Consider the following 13,176-nt stretch of genomic DNA (forward strand, 5'->3'; position numbering starts at 1 on the left):
AGTCTCAACTTTTGTTTTCTGTTCTCTATTTTGATTCTCGCTTCCTATTTCTCTATCGTCTTTCTTGTTTCTATAGGTCTTTTTTTTTGTCGATCATTGACTCGAATTCACTGTCTTATCGGTCCAGCGCCTTAATCTTTGTTCGGATTCGGATTCCCACCTTGTACGCTGAATTCGGCTTAAATCCTGCCACACACACTCTCTCATTTCACCATCGCAGCAAGTCCTTGCTATTGCCGCCTAGGCTTCGACACATCTAGCAAGAATTGTTGTCAAATTGACTCTGAGAACGTCCCCCACGATAATCGCAAGTCGACGTCCGAGCGCAGCCCCCACCGAACCCATGCGAATGCGACACGAGGCATTTGCCGCTTAGTAGCCTGTTCCCAATTTCCAATACTGTAATTCTACCACGATGGCGCAGAATTCGCAGACACAGAAGCCAAAATGGGGCGTGGGTTCTTTTTTCCAGCAAGCGGTAGCCGGCGTCGAGTCTCGGCTGGATCACATCTTGATGGATGAGGAGGGAAACCAGACCGGCTCTACTGCAAAGCCCACTGAAGCTCAAGGCGGAGAAGCGCCACCGACAAAGGCTCCTGTTGCGGGTATGAAATCCACAGCACTTATGCGAACCAGTAGAACTGGCTAACATCTTTCAGCGGTTTCCCGCAGTTCGTCGACCGCGCGAAGAAATGACCGGCTTCAGGAACGTCTAGCCCGAGCTATGGTGAAGCAAAATGCCTCGAATCTCTCTTCCCAGTCTCCTCAGAGCCGAGTCTCATCACCGCCTACTAGTCCAGTACCCAGCAATGGAGCTCGCTCGAGTATGGACATCGATTCTAGTATTGCATCGGTGAATAGTGCGGTGGAAGACCCCAAGGCCTCTCAGTCCAATGACGACAGTAGCACAGCTAAATTGGCCTCCCCAAGGGTAAGCTATGACTCTGGGGTATCACCGCGTGTTTCAATGGATATCAGCGTCGCAGACTCTGCGCCCAGGAGCTCTATAGATGTGGCTCAACCATCAACCTCGGCCAAAGCTAGTCAAGAAATGTCGGATTCGCAACGCGATGAGGTACTGAGTGAGATTGCTTCGCGCGATAGTCCGCGGGTTAGCGTTGAATCGCCATCAGAGACACCGGTGGAAGCTGAAAACTCGGATATCGCTCGCTTGCAGGCTGAGCATAAAACTGCCGAGTCTCAATGGCAAGATGAAATGCATGGTTATATTGAACGTATTGATGCATTGCAATCGAAATTGAAATACCTCGCCAAGGACGCTGCGGAATCGGCTAAAAATGCTGCGGCAAGTGCTACCCCAGGGAGTGCGCAAAAGCAGCTCCTAGAGAAAGATGAGAAGATTGCATTGCTTCTCGAAGAAGGGCAGAAGCTGTCTAAGTCGGAGATGGACCATCGCACGGTGATCAAGAAATTGCGTCAGCAACTTACCGAAAACACCAAATCTCAGACTGAAATGAAGAGAAAGACGGACAAGCTTGAGCGAGACTTGGTCAACTCGGAAGCACGAGCAAAGCGGGCAGAGGCCGCGGAGAGGAGGGCAACCGAGTCTTTGGCATCCCAAACAAAATCGACTAAAGACTTGGAAGCTGTTACCAATGAACGCAATGCGCTCAGCCAGACCGTCCAAGAGATCAAATCGCAATTGAGTCGTGCGGTTTCCCGCGCCGAAACCGCCGAGACAAAGGCGAACTCCGATGCTCTAGAGCTGGAGAAGCAACGGGCGACGGAGCTAGACGAGGAGCTATGCAACCTGAAGGTCGAGCGCGACATCAGTGAAGAAAAGTCCAAGAGGGAAATTACCGAGTTGAAGGAGAATATAGAGCAAGAGAAAGAAAGGGCTCGAATGCTCGAGGCTGAATTGAAAGGCGAACAGTCTGTCTTAGAAAGCAAGATGGAAAGTCTTCGCTCCCGCGCCGAGGAAGCTTCATCGGGGGCAACGGGAGAGACGCAAGCCAAACTTTTGCGTCAAATTGAGACACTGCAAACTCAATATGCTGCCGCTAGTGAAAACTGGCATACACTAGAGGGCTCTTTGCTCTCACGCCTGGCTAGTGTGGAGAAAGAACGCGATGATGCTGGTCGACGCGAGATTGACCTTCGGAAGAAGATTCGAGAGATGGTAAGATCTCAGACTCCATGGCTTGGTGCACCGCAAAACTAACCAACATCAATGTAGAACCACAAGTTAAAGAAGTTTGAAGAGGAACTAGACAATGCCAAAGAAGCCGAGCACGATTTGGACAGCAGGCTCGAAGAACGCATGGAAGAGCTGCAGAAGCTGCAACAGAAACTCGAGAAAGCGGCAGAGGACCTCGCCTCGACGCAAAAAGATATGGCCGAGCAGAAGAAAACATGCGACGCAACGTGGGCGCAAAAGCTCGAGGAAGAGCGGACAAAGTGGAGAGAGCAGGTGAATTCCCCGTCACAACTGCGTGGAGTATCACCCGTTGCATCTCTACGGCGATCGAGCACCCTCGACGCCATGACCCCAGGGCTATCGGACTTCCACCCTCCTAGCCGGCGCTCATCTACTATGGCTTTCACCTCCCCGGAAATTGGCACGCCGCCTCGGCAAAATTCCTACCCTGCCTCAATCACCCAAGCCACGCTTTCTCCTCCACACATCAACACCAATCCATCGATCCTTGCAGCACCCTCCATCACCTTTGAGCCGGAAGAGTACTTCGAGGATTCTGGTACTCCTGTCACTCCTTCAGCATACGGCGGCACCCAAGCACCTCCATCGCGCGGTATCAACGACATAATCTCCGAGTCAACCGTCGGTGCCGGCCCTTCTGTGCAGCTGGTCGAGCGCATGAGTGCCACCGTCCGCCGGCTAGAGAGCGAGCGCGCTGGCTCCAAGGACGAGCTAGCCCGCGTGACGACTCAACGCGACGAAGCCCGGCAACAAGTTGTGGACCTTATGCGTGAGCTCGAAGAGAAGCAGCTCTCGGATTCCCGCGTTCAGGAACTCGAAGCTGAACTCGAAGACCTTGACCAGCGCTACCAAACCACTCTTGAAATGCTAGGCGAGAAGAGCGAGCAGGTTGACGAACTCAACGCTGATATCGCTGATCTCAAGAAGATCTACCGCGAGCTGGTTGACAGTACTATGAAATGAGGGCGAACTGGTTAGATGTTTACCTACCATTTAGTGAGCCTCCAGCGGGACGCTTCTTGCCTTGGATCTTTCATGCTTAGACTTACACCACTCGGGTTTGTAAATAGATTATATATCCTGCCTGTCCTGTACAAATTAATCGATGTCATACAACGAATTGGCTCCTGCATCACAGCGCATCTTCCCATTTAGGCGGAGGAGTCATACCTGCCCCGAGGCTGAGGTCATTTTTACTTCGGAAAATGAGACTTACATGCGAGATCGGAGCTCGCGATAATTTCCAAGAGAAATACTCGTATTATCCAAAACGTGCCTTGGTGATTAATTTCGGATATTAGTAGTACTATAAGCGTCTTTCTGAAGGGTGTTCCATTTTCTCTCAAATTTGCTACACATAAACATATCAGGAAGACGAGGAATGCACCGAGTTCCCAGTGTCTGGCCTGAACTGCACCAGCTGCTGGGAGCTTTCAGCCTGCTTTCTATCCCAACTCGCAAGAAGAACGTTAAGCAGTTCATTGGCGACACCCAACAACAAGAAAATCGCAATAACCTGTCCAAATGTCCATCCTTTCTCTTCAGGGTCGAGGTCGTTGCGATGGATAGTCTGTTCAAGCGAAACAATCAAGTATACGCAGAATGAACAGTACGCGACCGTGTTCAGCGTGAAGTTGAGCAGCGCCTTGCCGTGCAGCCTCTCGGGTGGCTCAAGACGATCTTGGTAAACCGGATGATTGACCTCCACAAACCAATTCATCCAACCTCTTTTCTGACCCTCAATCCTGTTTCCAGCGTCGGGATGCCGCCTCCGGTACGCAACGTACCCCCACAGACACGGCAACATACACGTGAAAGTAAGAGCAAAACCAGCCACAACTGCACCTAACGTCCCCAGAATTATATACCGGAATACAGGAGAAGTGGCTTTGATGCTGACACCAAAGACTACATACACCGTATCCTTGTTGCACTGAGGCTGGCTACCAAATTCTGGCGCCTTCACCCAGACATAAACGTTCAAAGCGAGGAAGGCCGCCAAAGCCAGGAGCTGGATTGCGGAGAAGAAATACAGTCGCCATGGACCGAGTCCTGCATATCGGCCTTTGCTTACCATATTCATGCCAAGTATGGCGAGAAGGTGCACAACGCATATCGCGTGGAAGAGTGTTAGGTCGCCCCGAACTGTCTGGTAGATTGCTGTGCAGAGGAGGGCTAGGCCTTGTAAGCCGAGGGCGGAGGAGACGCCACGCGAGAACTCTTCTTGATCTTCGCCTGGGGCAAATACGCGGAGTAGATAGCTGGTGATTGACCCGCCTAGGCAGAGGGCGTATATCGATATACGGATCTGTGTGGGTGACGGCTTAGCTGGGGGGTCTTTCAAGGTAGGAAGCTAAATTGTGATAGGATGAAAATGATGGCATATGAGACGATACTTACTCCGACCCCAGATACATCGGGGTTAGCCTCGATGACACAGGCGGTTGAGCTCATCCTGTGATGTACAATGATCGTTGCAACGACTTTCCAAGCAATGAGCTACGGTGGCCGGCGTGGAGGGGTGAGACGCTCTATATCTCAGTCTCGGTTCAAGTATCCATAGCTTTTACAGTCCTCGATGGAGCTCTCTCGGTTCGCATGACGGAAGGGCAAAGGCAAGGAGAAAAGGAAAAATGCATGTGCCCGGGCACGAAAGTGGCTAAGCAGTAGCATTGCGCCACGACACCCTGCGATCACCAGTCAAAAACATCATTCTTCAGAGTTTAGTAAAGACAAAAAGGCGGCTGAGCCTGCTAAGATGATCTTGATCGCACTGGGATTGGGTCGCCTGGGGATGCCCCATGTGGCGCCCGAACGATGCTTACTGCCGCTAAGGCCGAATTAGGGCTGGTTAGCAACGCCAGGGACCAAGTCTCGGTAAATGAGCTCCTTGATTGGTCAATCGGGAACTGTATAGTCAAACTCCTGCAGCCCTTCGTTTAATGCTTCGTGATCGACCCCGTTTCAGTGAGAGATAAACAGGGCCTTGAGTTTTTCAGCTCTCCCAGCGTCATCCGTATGACCCCACGAGGCTTTTGGCAGTGAGAAATGGGGAGCTTGCCTATCTATAAAGTCTTGGCTAATAAATCCGATTGTCCTATAAGACATCCACTCTCATTCTCGCTGTCAGGCGTAAATTCTGACCTTGTGAATTGTTACTACTTCTATTACAGTTCATGAATCGAGCTGATTGTTGCTAACAACTCTCACCATGGATATAGACAATGTCAACCGTCCTGCTATCAACAGTAAGTCCCAACTTTCCTACCCATGAACCCTAAGCAAATCAGGATGAATCCCTCCTTCCGATTTTATCATGCTTCAACCTAATACTTACTTACTATAGTATGGACGTTCTTCGCCCTGGCTGCGTTGGACGTCGCAGTAAACGCCGCCGCTGGTCCAGCTGCAGTGGCGACCGCCGCGCATGTCAATGGGAGTCCACTGACAGCGAGAGCAATGCAAATCGGTGCTCTCGCTGGAGTCACTAAGTCAGGGGTGTTGGCGTTTGTCGAATTCGCGGGGTTCGCGGGCTTGCCAACTCCCGCGTGGATAGTGTTGGTTCTGGTGGCAAGTGGATTTGGGATTTGTGTCCTGGTCACGGCGGAGGTTAGCAATTTGGTTCTTGGAGAAAGTGAGTACAAGCCCGCCTTCTGAAGTATTGTTTGGCTTGAGCTCTATGCTATGCGACTTGAGTTGGCGGTTATGGTTATGAGGTATTGGGTGATCGTGGCTAACGGTATATAGCACCAAGCGCATTGCTTATTGCGGCTGTCGTCGCTGCTATTCCGCTTGCAGGGGAGTGCATGGGGCTATACCAATGTAAGTCCATTTTCTTCGCTTGCAGCTCTCCATTGCTAATCTTGGTTTGTATCTCAGCGGCTGGGGGGTTATATGGTAGCAAACCCCAGACACAACTTTGTATTATGGGCTTCGATGCCTTGGGCGGATACGTCTTTGCTCGTATGGCACATAACGGAGGTTAGTTGCTGTCTCTCCTTTATCATGAAAGTTTTGGGAGCCTCTTCGCTGTTCCTGTTGCATTTGTTGAGGTATGATTTGACTGATACTTGAAATGTGGGTTTTAGGCTACGATATCTGCCCTTACAATGTTGCTGCTGCCGCTGGGGCTGTATATGGTGTCATCACCGGTTTTTTCCATGTTATCCTTGGGTGTATGGCTGGATTTACCTTCTATGAAAGCACAAACGGACATTATGAAATACGCAATGTCTTTGGGACTGCGCGAGGGTATAACCCCAATTGGAATAATAACATCGGGGTTTGATTCTAATATGAAGGGGACTCTTTTCTTGTCTGCACGCCAGTGTTCTTGGGGCTTTTCTATACCCCTCTCGGCATGAAGCCTTGAAATATACGAATAAGAATACTGATTCAACATTCCATATGGTTTATTTAGTCTGATTCTGAAGACCCTAAGGTTCTCCGCATCATGCGCTCACTTGGCCAAGTCGAAAAAGGCACATTGGTTATATTCATTATGCGCGCAACACTTTACAACGTAAGCCACGCATAACAACTACTTCCAAGGTTAGAATCTTCATGTGCCTCATCTAGCATACTTAGGCCCTCCCGCAGCAGCTTTCTCCATTCAAAGATCCATTCGTGTTACAGGAAATCCAAGGCGAATGCTTTCCCTTATTTCTTTGGTATTGAAGTAACGAAGGCCACGTATCGTCGGTCCTCGAGTGTTTGAACTTTTTCATCTTTGTCGACGACAGAGATGGTAGGCTAGGGACAGACAGTGGGAGCTGATCTTGGATATGGATGTGTGAAGGGGACGAGGGGGTGGGTTTATACTAGCTGGTGGGGGCGTCGCGCCTTCCTGATGATTTCAATTGCCGAATTAGGCCACAGTTGTACGCAGGTTGGGAAGGAACAACGAAGACTGGTTTACTCCGTAGTGTTTAGTGTTTTGACCGCAATCTTTGGGCTTGGGCTCTCGTCATCTGGATCTCCCAGAATCATATTAGAACTGATGGACGAGACTGTTCAGATGTCCCATAGAAAAGGTTTGAGGTGGCTTGGATAATCGTGCTCTCTTTGTTTGTCGTGGGTCCACATGCAGTACAACCCTTCTCGGATGGTTCACCTCCCGTGGACGGGGTTTGAGGGTTTGAAAGATAGTGCGGAGTAAATATGTAAAGTTGAGATGCGTTCGGATTAGGGATCAAGGAGAGGGAAACAAGGCTTTGAAAGGAAAGTACCGAGGCCCTGATACCTAATCCCTGCTCCTATCCATGGATGCTCACCGCCATACCTATAAAACTCGGGATGCGGGCATGATGTCCACGGGTGTATGGGCCAAATATTGCACCCAATAATCTAGGAGCCCAGCATAACTCTGTTTTATTCTGTTCAAAAAACAAAGTATAAACAGCAAGGGCCCCTGAAACAGCGTGAATGCAGCATCGAGACATCTAGCCGCCCGATGGATCCAAACATTTTCAACTGCTTCTAATGATAGAACGGCAGTGGCTGGGATTTGAACAAAGTCAGAAGATTATTGATCGCCGAACGGGCGCAAGCTATCTTATCAAGTCTTTGAATGTGAGACAATATCAAGTGTGAGACATCGTCTAGACTAGAGGGAGTGGAGCAAACGGGGGTGCATAAGCCGCCTTTTCTTTATTGACGTGCAGGTGGACTGAGACAGCTACAACATATATTGACTACTCCATACGGAGCCGGAGCCGATTATGTTAAATTAAAAGTTAAGTGCAAGTGCTTTGGACACAGTGACCCAAAATATTCAATTCATCCTTAAAGATTAAATAACAAAGGTATAATGTACTCCGTACTACGGAGTACTTAACACTGACTCGGAACCCTGAGTTGTCAACTCTGTCAGCGACAGCCAAGGTGGACCCTCATGGACCAGCCCTACGCATTTTAGAACCATTACGGAGTACTAATTTCACACAATAGATCAAGCCACCTTGTATGGCTATTTTTGTATCACCGTTGCTGGGATGGTAACGTCCGGGCTAATTTACTACATATATTGTACTCTGTAAAACCAGTGAAACAGTTGTCTCCATAGGGGATAACACGGCGCGAGTCCCAGAAGTCGCATAAACGCCCCGTCTACTCCGTACTCCGTAAACCCTTCTAGATCGATAAGGGGTTGATGACCCAATAATTTTAAATACTTAATATTCTCAGACCCTAGTCTTAACTAAGAGTAGTGTGATGATTAATTAACTAGTGCTGAGCCTTTTCTTCACGCCACGGGAGATTGAGAAGTATACGGAGTACATGGACATCGATGTACAACTTAGAGTTGAATCCTCGAGTCCTGAGCTGGAGCAAGGAGCACCTGATTGTCCAATCAGTTCCAGGCGCGAAAATAATCCATACGAAATGCAGTAAGTAATGTCTTTTTAGGTGGGGCCTTCAGCAGCAACTTGGGATTCAACTCTGTACAACAAACGGAGTAATGTCACATCAGTGGACTGTAGGGAGTACGGAGCATAAACCACAATCATATTGGTCAAAATCCTGATGTGACACGATGCAGGAATAGGTTCTTTAGCACCTAGGCGCTTAGCCCGTTGAAGCAACACATGCCGGTCCACGCGCTGGTCCGAGTGTCTGGCGAGACGCTGTGTCGATCGACGTATCACTTTGATTGGACGCGGCTTAGTGGTTAGCGTGTAGTATTGAATTCAGCACGTTCTTCTGCCAGGGAATAACTTTGGTCTTTTCACAAAATTGAGAAGCTTGGACTAGAGACGGAGCTCCCAAAGGGGAAAAGGGGCAACATGTCCACAGTTGGAGATGAATTCTTTTTTTTTTCCAGGACCCCTTAATCTACTGCAGACAATTAAATATGTATTAAATATGTACATATTGAGTTCAAATCTCCCTACGGAGTAGTTGAAGTTATCTACAAAAACTACATGAAATATATAGTATAATAGTGAAATAGCACTTCAGATGTACGTTGACACCGATGACCTACTAAGTCAAATACCAAAAGGTAGAATAAAGTACTTAAAAGTACTTCTCAGTATTTAACATAAGAAAAGTTACAGAAAAGTACAGAAAGGTACATATTCGGTACGGGACGACAAGGCGGCTACCCCTGAATTGCCAAGCATTAGCCCGGGCCAACCTCTTCATCTCCACGACTCAAGGGGTTCTTTGTGCCACTTGACACTATTGAATGTTCTATTTTCATATTTTGAACCGTGTCATCATATACTCCATATACTCCGTACAGAGTAATTCCGTATATCGACACAGTATAGAACATGTTACGGAGTTCCGTACTATCAATGAGGACGTCAACCCTATCACCACGCTTCAGAGTAGGTTCAAGTGATGTCGATCCTACCGGCCAGAGCACCATTGCACGATGTATCGTACCAATCGAATCCATGCAAGTCCAGACCCACGCCAGCCCCCCCTGCGCTCCACCCACGCTTACTCGTCCCGAAGCCAGCGCTAATGAAATGGAGAACCCACGGGCGGTTTGCGCCAATCGCCCCGGCTTGTCCTGTACCAAGACTTTCTCCTTTTCTCCCATTTCACTTCTCGTTTGATATTATCCTAAGAATAATCCTTACCCTTTTGGTCGTCTCATCGGCGCGTGCCATACCCTTTCCCGTGCTAATCGGCATGAACGACCGTCGATCCATGGCTATTTTTTGATACGGACCAGGGTGTTTCATGGCGTCTCCTGTTGGGTTTGGCGGCTCTCCCGCCCATTCAGAGAGCTACTCTAGTTTTAATCCCCCTCCAACTACTCCTCCAGTGCGAAGGAAACCTCTCCCGCACAATGGTGATCCAGTGACTTCGGGCCCTGACCACCCCTCCTCTCCCATTTCGTTCGAGGGAGATAAACCCACCTCAGTTCCCACTGCACCCGTGGCCAGACCACTATCCCCTTTATCAGTGGATGGAGACTCATATATATCGGTACAAAAGAACCCAAATAGGTACGCGACTAGCATGACCCCGGTTTTTCCTCCCCCGGCTCTTTCTGCAGACCCTCCTTTTCTCTCCCCGGCTACCTACTTCGTACCGGCCAAGCATGATATGGCCTATACATGATATTCCGCTTCTCCACAGTCTGGAAGGCTAATCGCGTGCCCCTGTCCCAACTCCCCAGATATTCCCGAGGACGGAACCCTACCCAACCACTACACATCGATACCGCCGCTTCCCGCCACGGCTCCGCCTCGTACTTGAGATCCGTGCTTGAGGACGACGACGACGACGACGACGACGAAGACGAGGGTCCCTCCTACTTTGACGAAGAATACGAACATCAGTACCAGTTCATGAATGGAACGCCCCTGCACAGTCGTCTAGATAGCGAACCATTCATCCCGGTCCTCAAATCCCCTCCTCCAACGAAACGATCGTCACGACGGGCAACGAGCATGGCAGTACATGCACCTATGAACAGGCCACCTCCACTACACATCGACGTGGATCCGCGTTCTATATCAATGTCAATGGGTTCGGGAGATCCAAGACACCCCAAAACCCCTGGTAGCAAGATCAGCTCCTTCTTCGGTTGGAAGGCAGCGAATAATAATACAACTACATCCCCTGGGGGCGAATCATCAAGCACCGAGATCTCCGACTCCGGTCGATCAGCAATGCCTTCCCCCATGCCACCATTAGCAAATGTCCCTTTCAAACCCGGGTCCCCATACGATTCCAAGACCAATGGATATGGTCTTCCGGCGCGGACCCCTTCACTGGGGGCTTCGAGTTTAAAGGAAAATATATTTATGTCCAAGATGGCAGACATAGAGAATGAATTACGAGAGATAAGCTCCGAATTGGCGGGATCTATCCGCCGAGAAATGGATTTGGAGGATCTAGTCGAACGGCTACAATTAGAAGGTCCGGATGTCAATCGACGGACAAGTGACTATTTCTCGGATTCGGGCACTAGCTCTGTTCGCTATGCCTCAGATGCCGGGAAGAGCGAAGATATCGAAAAGATTCGCCGTGCTGCAGAGCAAGAACGAGCACAGCTCAAGGTTGAATTATCGCAGAAGTTACAGGAGGAGCGGTCTCAACGGTTGGCATCAGAGTCACATGTCCAAATCCTGGAATCTCAAGTTCAACAGGTACGGCTGGCAAACTATGCGCAACATACGACTAGGGCTAACATTTATCTAGCTGAGACGCGAGAGAACGGATTTGTCCGATTTGTCGTCGAAAACCAAGGAACTTGAGACTACACTGGAAAATACCAAGCGGAAGCTGCTCGAAGAGCGGCAATCCAAGGATAACTTCGAGGACCTACTTACCGCTATGCGAGTAGAGTTGGAACAATTGCGGAATGATCGTGATCAACTTCGAGATGACAACAGGCTCGTCGAGGAAATTGAAGCTTTGAAAATCGAAAATGCATCTTTGGCTCAGCTACAGGGTGGTCGATTCGCTTCCATCGCCGAGGAAGGTAGCTCACCCAGAAACTCGGCATTTGGAGTATCACGATCGAGCTCCATTGCACGCAAGCCCAGCGGCTTAGCTCGCTCGGGTTCGCTTTCTCGGTCCAACTCGGTCAATAATAACAATGGTGGTAAACCATCAGAAACGCGTGAATCATTGGTTGATAAGGTCCACGATATCGAGGTTCAACGCGATGCCCTCCACCGGACATTGCGGAGTCTCCTCGACCGCCAGGCATACCAGGCCCGCGAGTACGAGAAGCGCACTCGTATGCTCGAAATGGAGCTTGCTCAAGCCCAGCAATCCGGTCAGCCACGGAAACTGGGCTATGAGAGAGATGTGCGTAACCTGCGTGACGAGGTGAATCATCTCCGCATGCGCGCTGAGGATGCCCTGGATGGCAAGTGGCAGTGTGAGAAGAACCTCGCTGGTCTCAAGATGGATCTGGACCGTGCGGAGCAGGAGACCAGCTCTCTACGTGCGCTTCTTCTCGAGGACACTGCCGCTGGTGCAGAGTTGATGACCGACCAAGAAGGCTTTGCTGAGGTCGTGACCACCTCCTCTTCCCTACAATCTGCATTCCAGCAATTGCAGGCGGATCAAGCTGAGGCCGAGGCGGATGTTGCGGACTCGGAAGAGCTTCCTTCCTCCCTTCTCCGTACTGAGGCGCTGGGCAGCAAAGTTCATTACCAACTTCAGACCAACTCCTCTTTGCATGCCCGTCTAGCAGCAGCCATTGATAAGGGAGACAAAGATCAGCAGATCTCGGTTGAACGGATTAATATTCTGCAGAACCACATGAGGGAGCTAGAGGAAGATCTTTTGGTTGCGCAAAACCATTCGGAAGAAGAGATGGCCAAACACGAGGACGAGATTCGTTTGCTGAAGGAAAGCCAGCACGCCCAGCTCACGCGTATGATGAATGGCGGTCGCAACCTAGTCGGCCTCTCGCCGCGGCCGGCGAATGCACCATTCGATTCCCGCTCGCCGCGTCTTGATCAGACCACAAGCGGTGAGGGTGTACCCTTGACCGAGGTTGTCCAGTCCGAAATCCTCGAGCGACGAGTCAAAGATCTCGAGAAGCTCCTCCGTGATGCGGATATGGAGATGGAGCAAGTGGTTGGACGGATGAACCGCACACAGCTTGATGTGGCTCAGCTTCAAACTGACAGGTATGCAATTCATGTTTCGTTTGATATTCCTTGTTTTCATCCCATTTACTAACTCATCCCACAGAGACGACGCTCTCCGCCAGACCCGCCAACTTCAGACCGAGATCCAAGCTGAGCGTGAGGCCCTCAGAGGGCTTATCAACGCCCTGTAAATTCGACGAATCTCGCGCTTTGTCCTTTCTAATATCTTACTATACCACATCTGCATTTGCATTTGCGCTCCCATCGCCCGCGATGGTAGAGTACAATATCTTGGAGTTAGCCCGGAGTACCGGGTTTTTGTTTTGGGTTCTTTTATGAAGATCATGCCTGTGGCATCGCGCTGGCCTCTTCCCTGACTTGGGCTTGGGGCGTTTTGTCTTTTACATTCACGAGACTGGTGGT

The 13,176-nt window shown here is 49.9% G+C and overlaps 5 protein-coding genes across 5 annotated transcripts; 3 read left to right on the forward strand and 2 right to left on the reverse strand.

Moving 5' to 3' along the window:
* Nucleotides 1-261: 261 nt before the first annotated feature.
* N7455_006908 (M protein repeat protein) lies at nt 262-3,142 on the forward strand (the record flags this gene model as incomplete). The annotated part of the gene is made up of 3 exons (XM_040953459.2): nt 262-605; nt 660-2,140; nt 2,198-3,142. The coding sequence occupies exons 1-3, from the start codon at nt 416-418 to the stop codon at nt 3,140-3,142; spliced, it is 2,616 nt and encodes an 871-aa protein (XP_040815969.2). The 5' UTR covers nt 262-415.
* A 403-nt stretch (nt 3,143-3,545) lies between these two features.
* Nucleotides 3,546-4,633, reverse strand: N7455_006909 (uncharacterized protein; the record flags this gene model as incomplete). The annotated part of the gene is made up of 2 exons (XM_040953486.2): nt 3,546-4,487; nt 4,580-4,633. 2 exons carry the CDS (start codon nt 4,631-4,633, stop codon nt 3,546-3,548), a joined length of 996 nt encoding a protein of 331 aa, XP_040816080.2.
* Nucleotides 4,634-5,390: 757 nt separating this feature from the next.
* On the forward strand, nt 5,391-6,467 carry N7455_006910 (uncharacterized protein; the record flags this gene model as incomplete). The annotated part of the gene is made up of 5 exons (XM_040953619.2): nt 5,391-5,427; nt 5,526-5,813; nt 5,927-6,001; nt 6,059-6,160; nt 6,268-6,467. 5 exons carry the CDS (start codon nt 5,391-5,393, stop codon nt 6,465-6,467), a joined length of 702 nt encoding a protein of 233 aa, XP_040815926.2.
* Nucleotides 6,468-8,583: 2,116 nt separating this feature from the next.
* N7455_006911 (uncharacterized protein) lies at nt 8,584-9,554 on the reverse strand (the record flags this gene model as incomplete). The annotated part of the gene is made up of 2 exons (XM_065605454.1): nt 8,584-8,841; nt 9,318-9,554. 2 exons carry the CDS (start codon nt 9,552-9,554, stop codon nt 8,584-8,586), a joined length of 495 nt encoding a protein of 164 aa, XP_065461308.1.
* Nucleotides 9,555-9,874: 320 nt separating this feature from the next.
* N7455_006912 (uncharacterized protein) lies at nt 9,875-13,117 on the forward strand (the record flags this gene model as incomplete). The annotated part of the gene is made up of 4 exons (XM_040953537.2): nt 9,875-10,165; nt 10,285-11,292; nt 11,345-12,792; nt 12,857-13,117. 4 exons carry the CDS (start codon nt 9,875-9,877, stop codon nt 12,942-12,944), a joined length of 2,835 nt encoding a protein of 944 aa, XP_040816086.2. The 3' UTR covers nt 12,945-13,117.
* Between the last annotated feature and the right edge of the window lie 59 nt (nt 13,118-13,176).

Source organism: Penicillium solitum (genome assembly GCF_028829755.1).
Source record: "Penicillium solitum strain IBT 25940 chromosome Unknown utg000004l_segment0_segment0, whole genome shotgun sequence".
NCBI classification, from domain to species: Eukaryota; Fungi; Ascomycota; class Eurotiomycetes; order Eurotiales; family Aspergillaceae; genus Penicillium; species Penicillium solitum.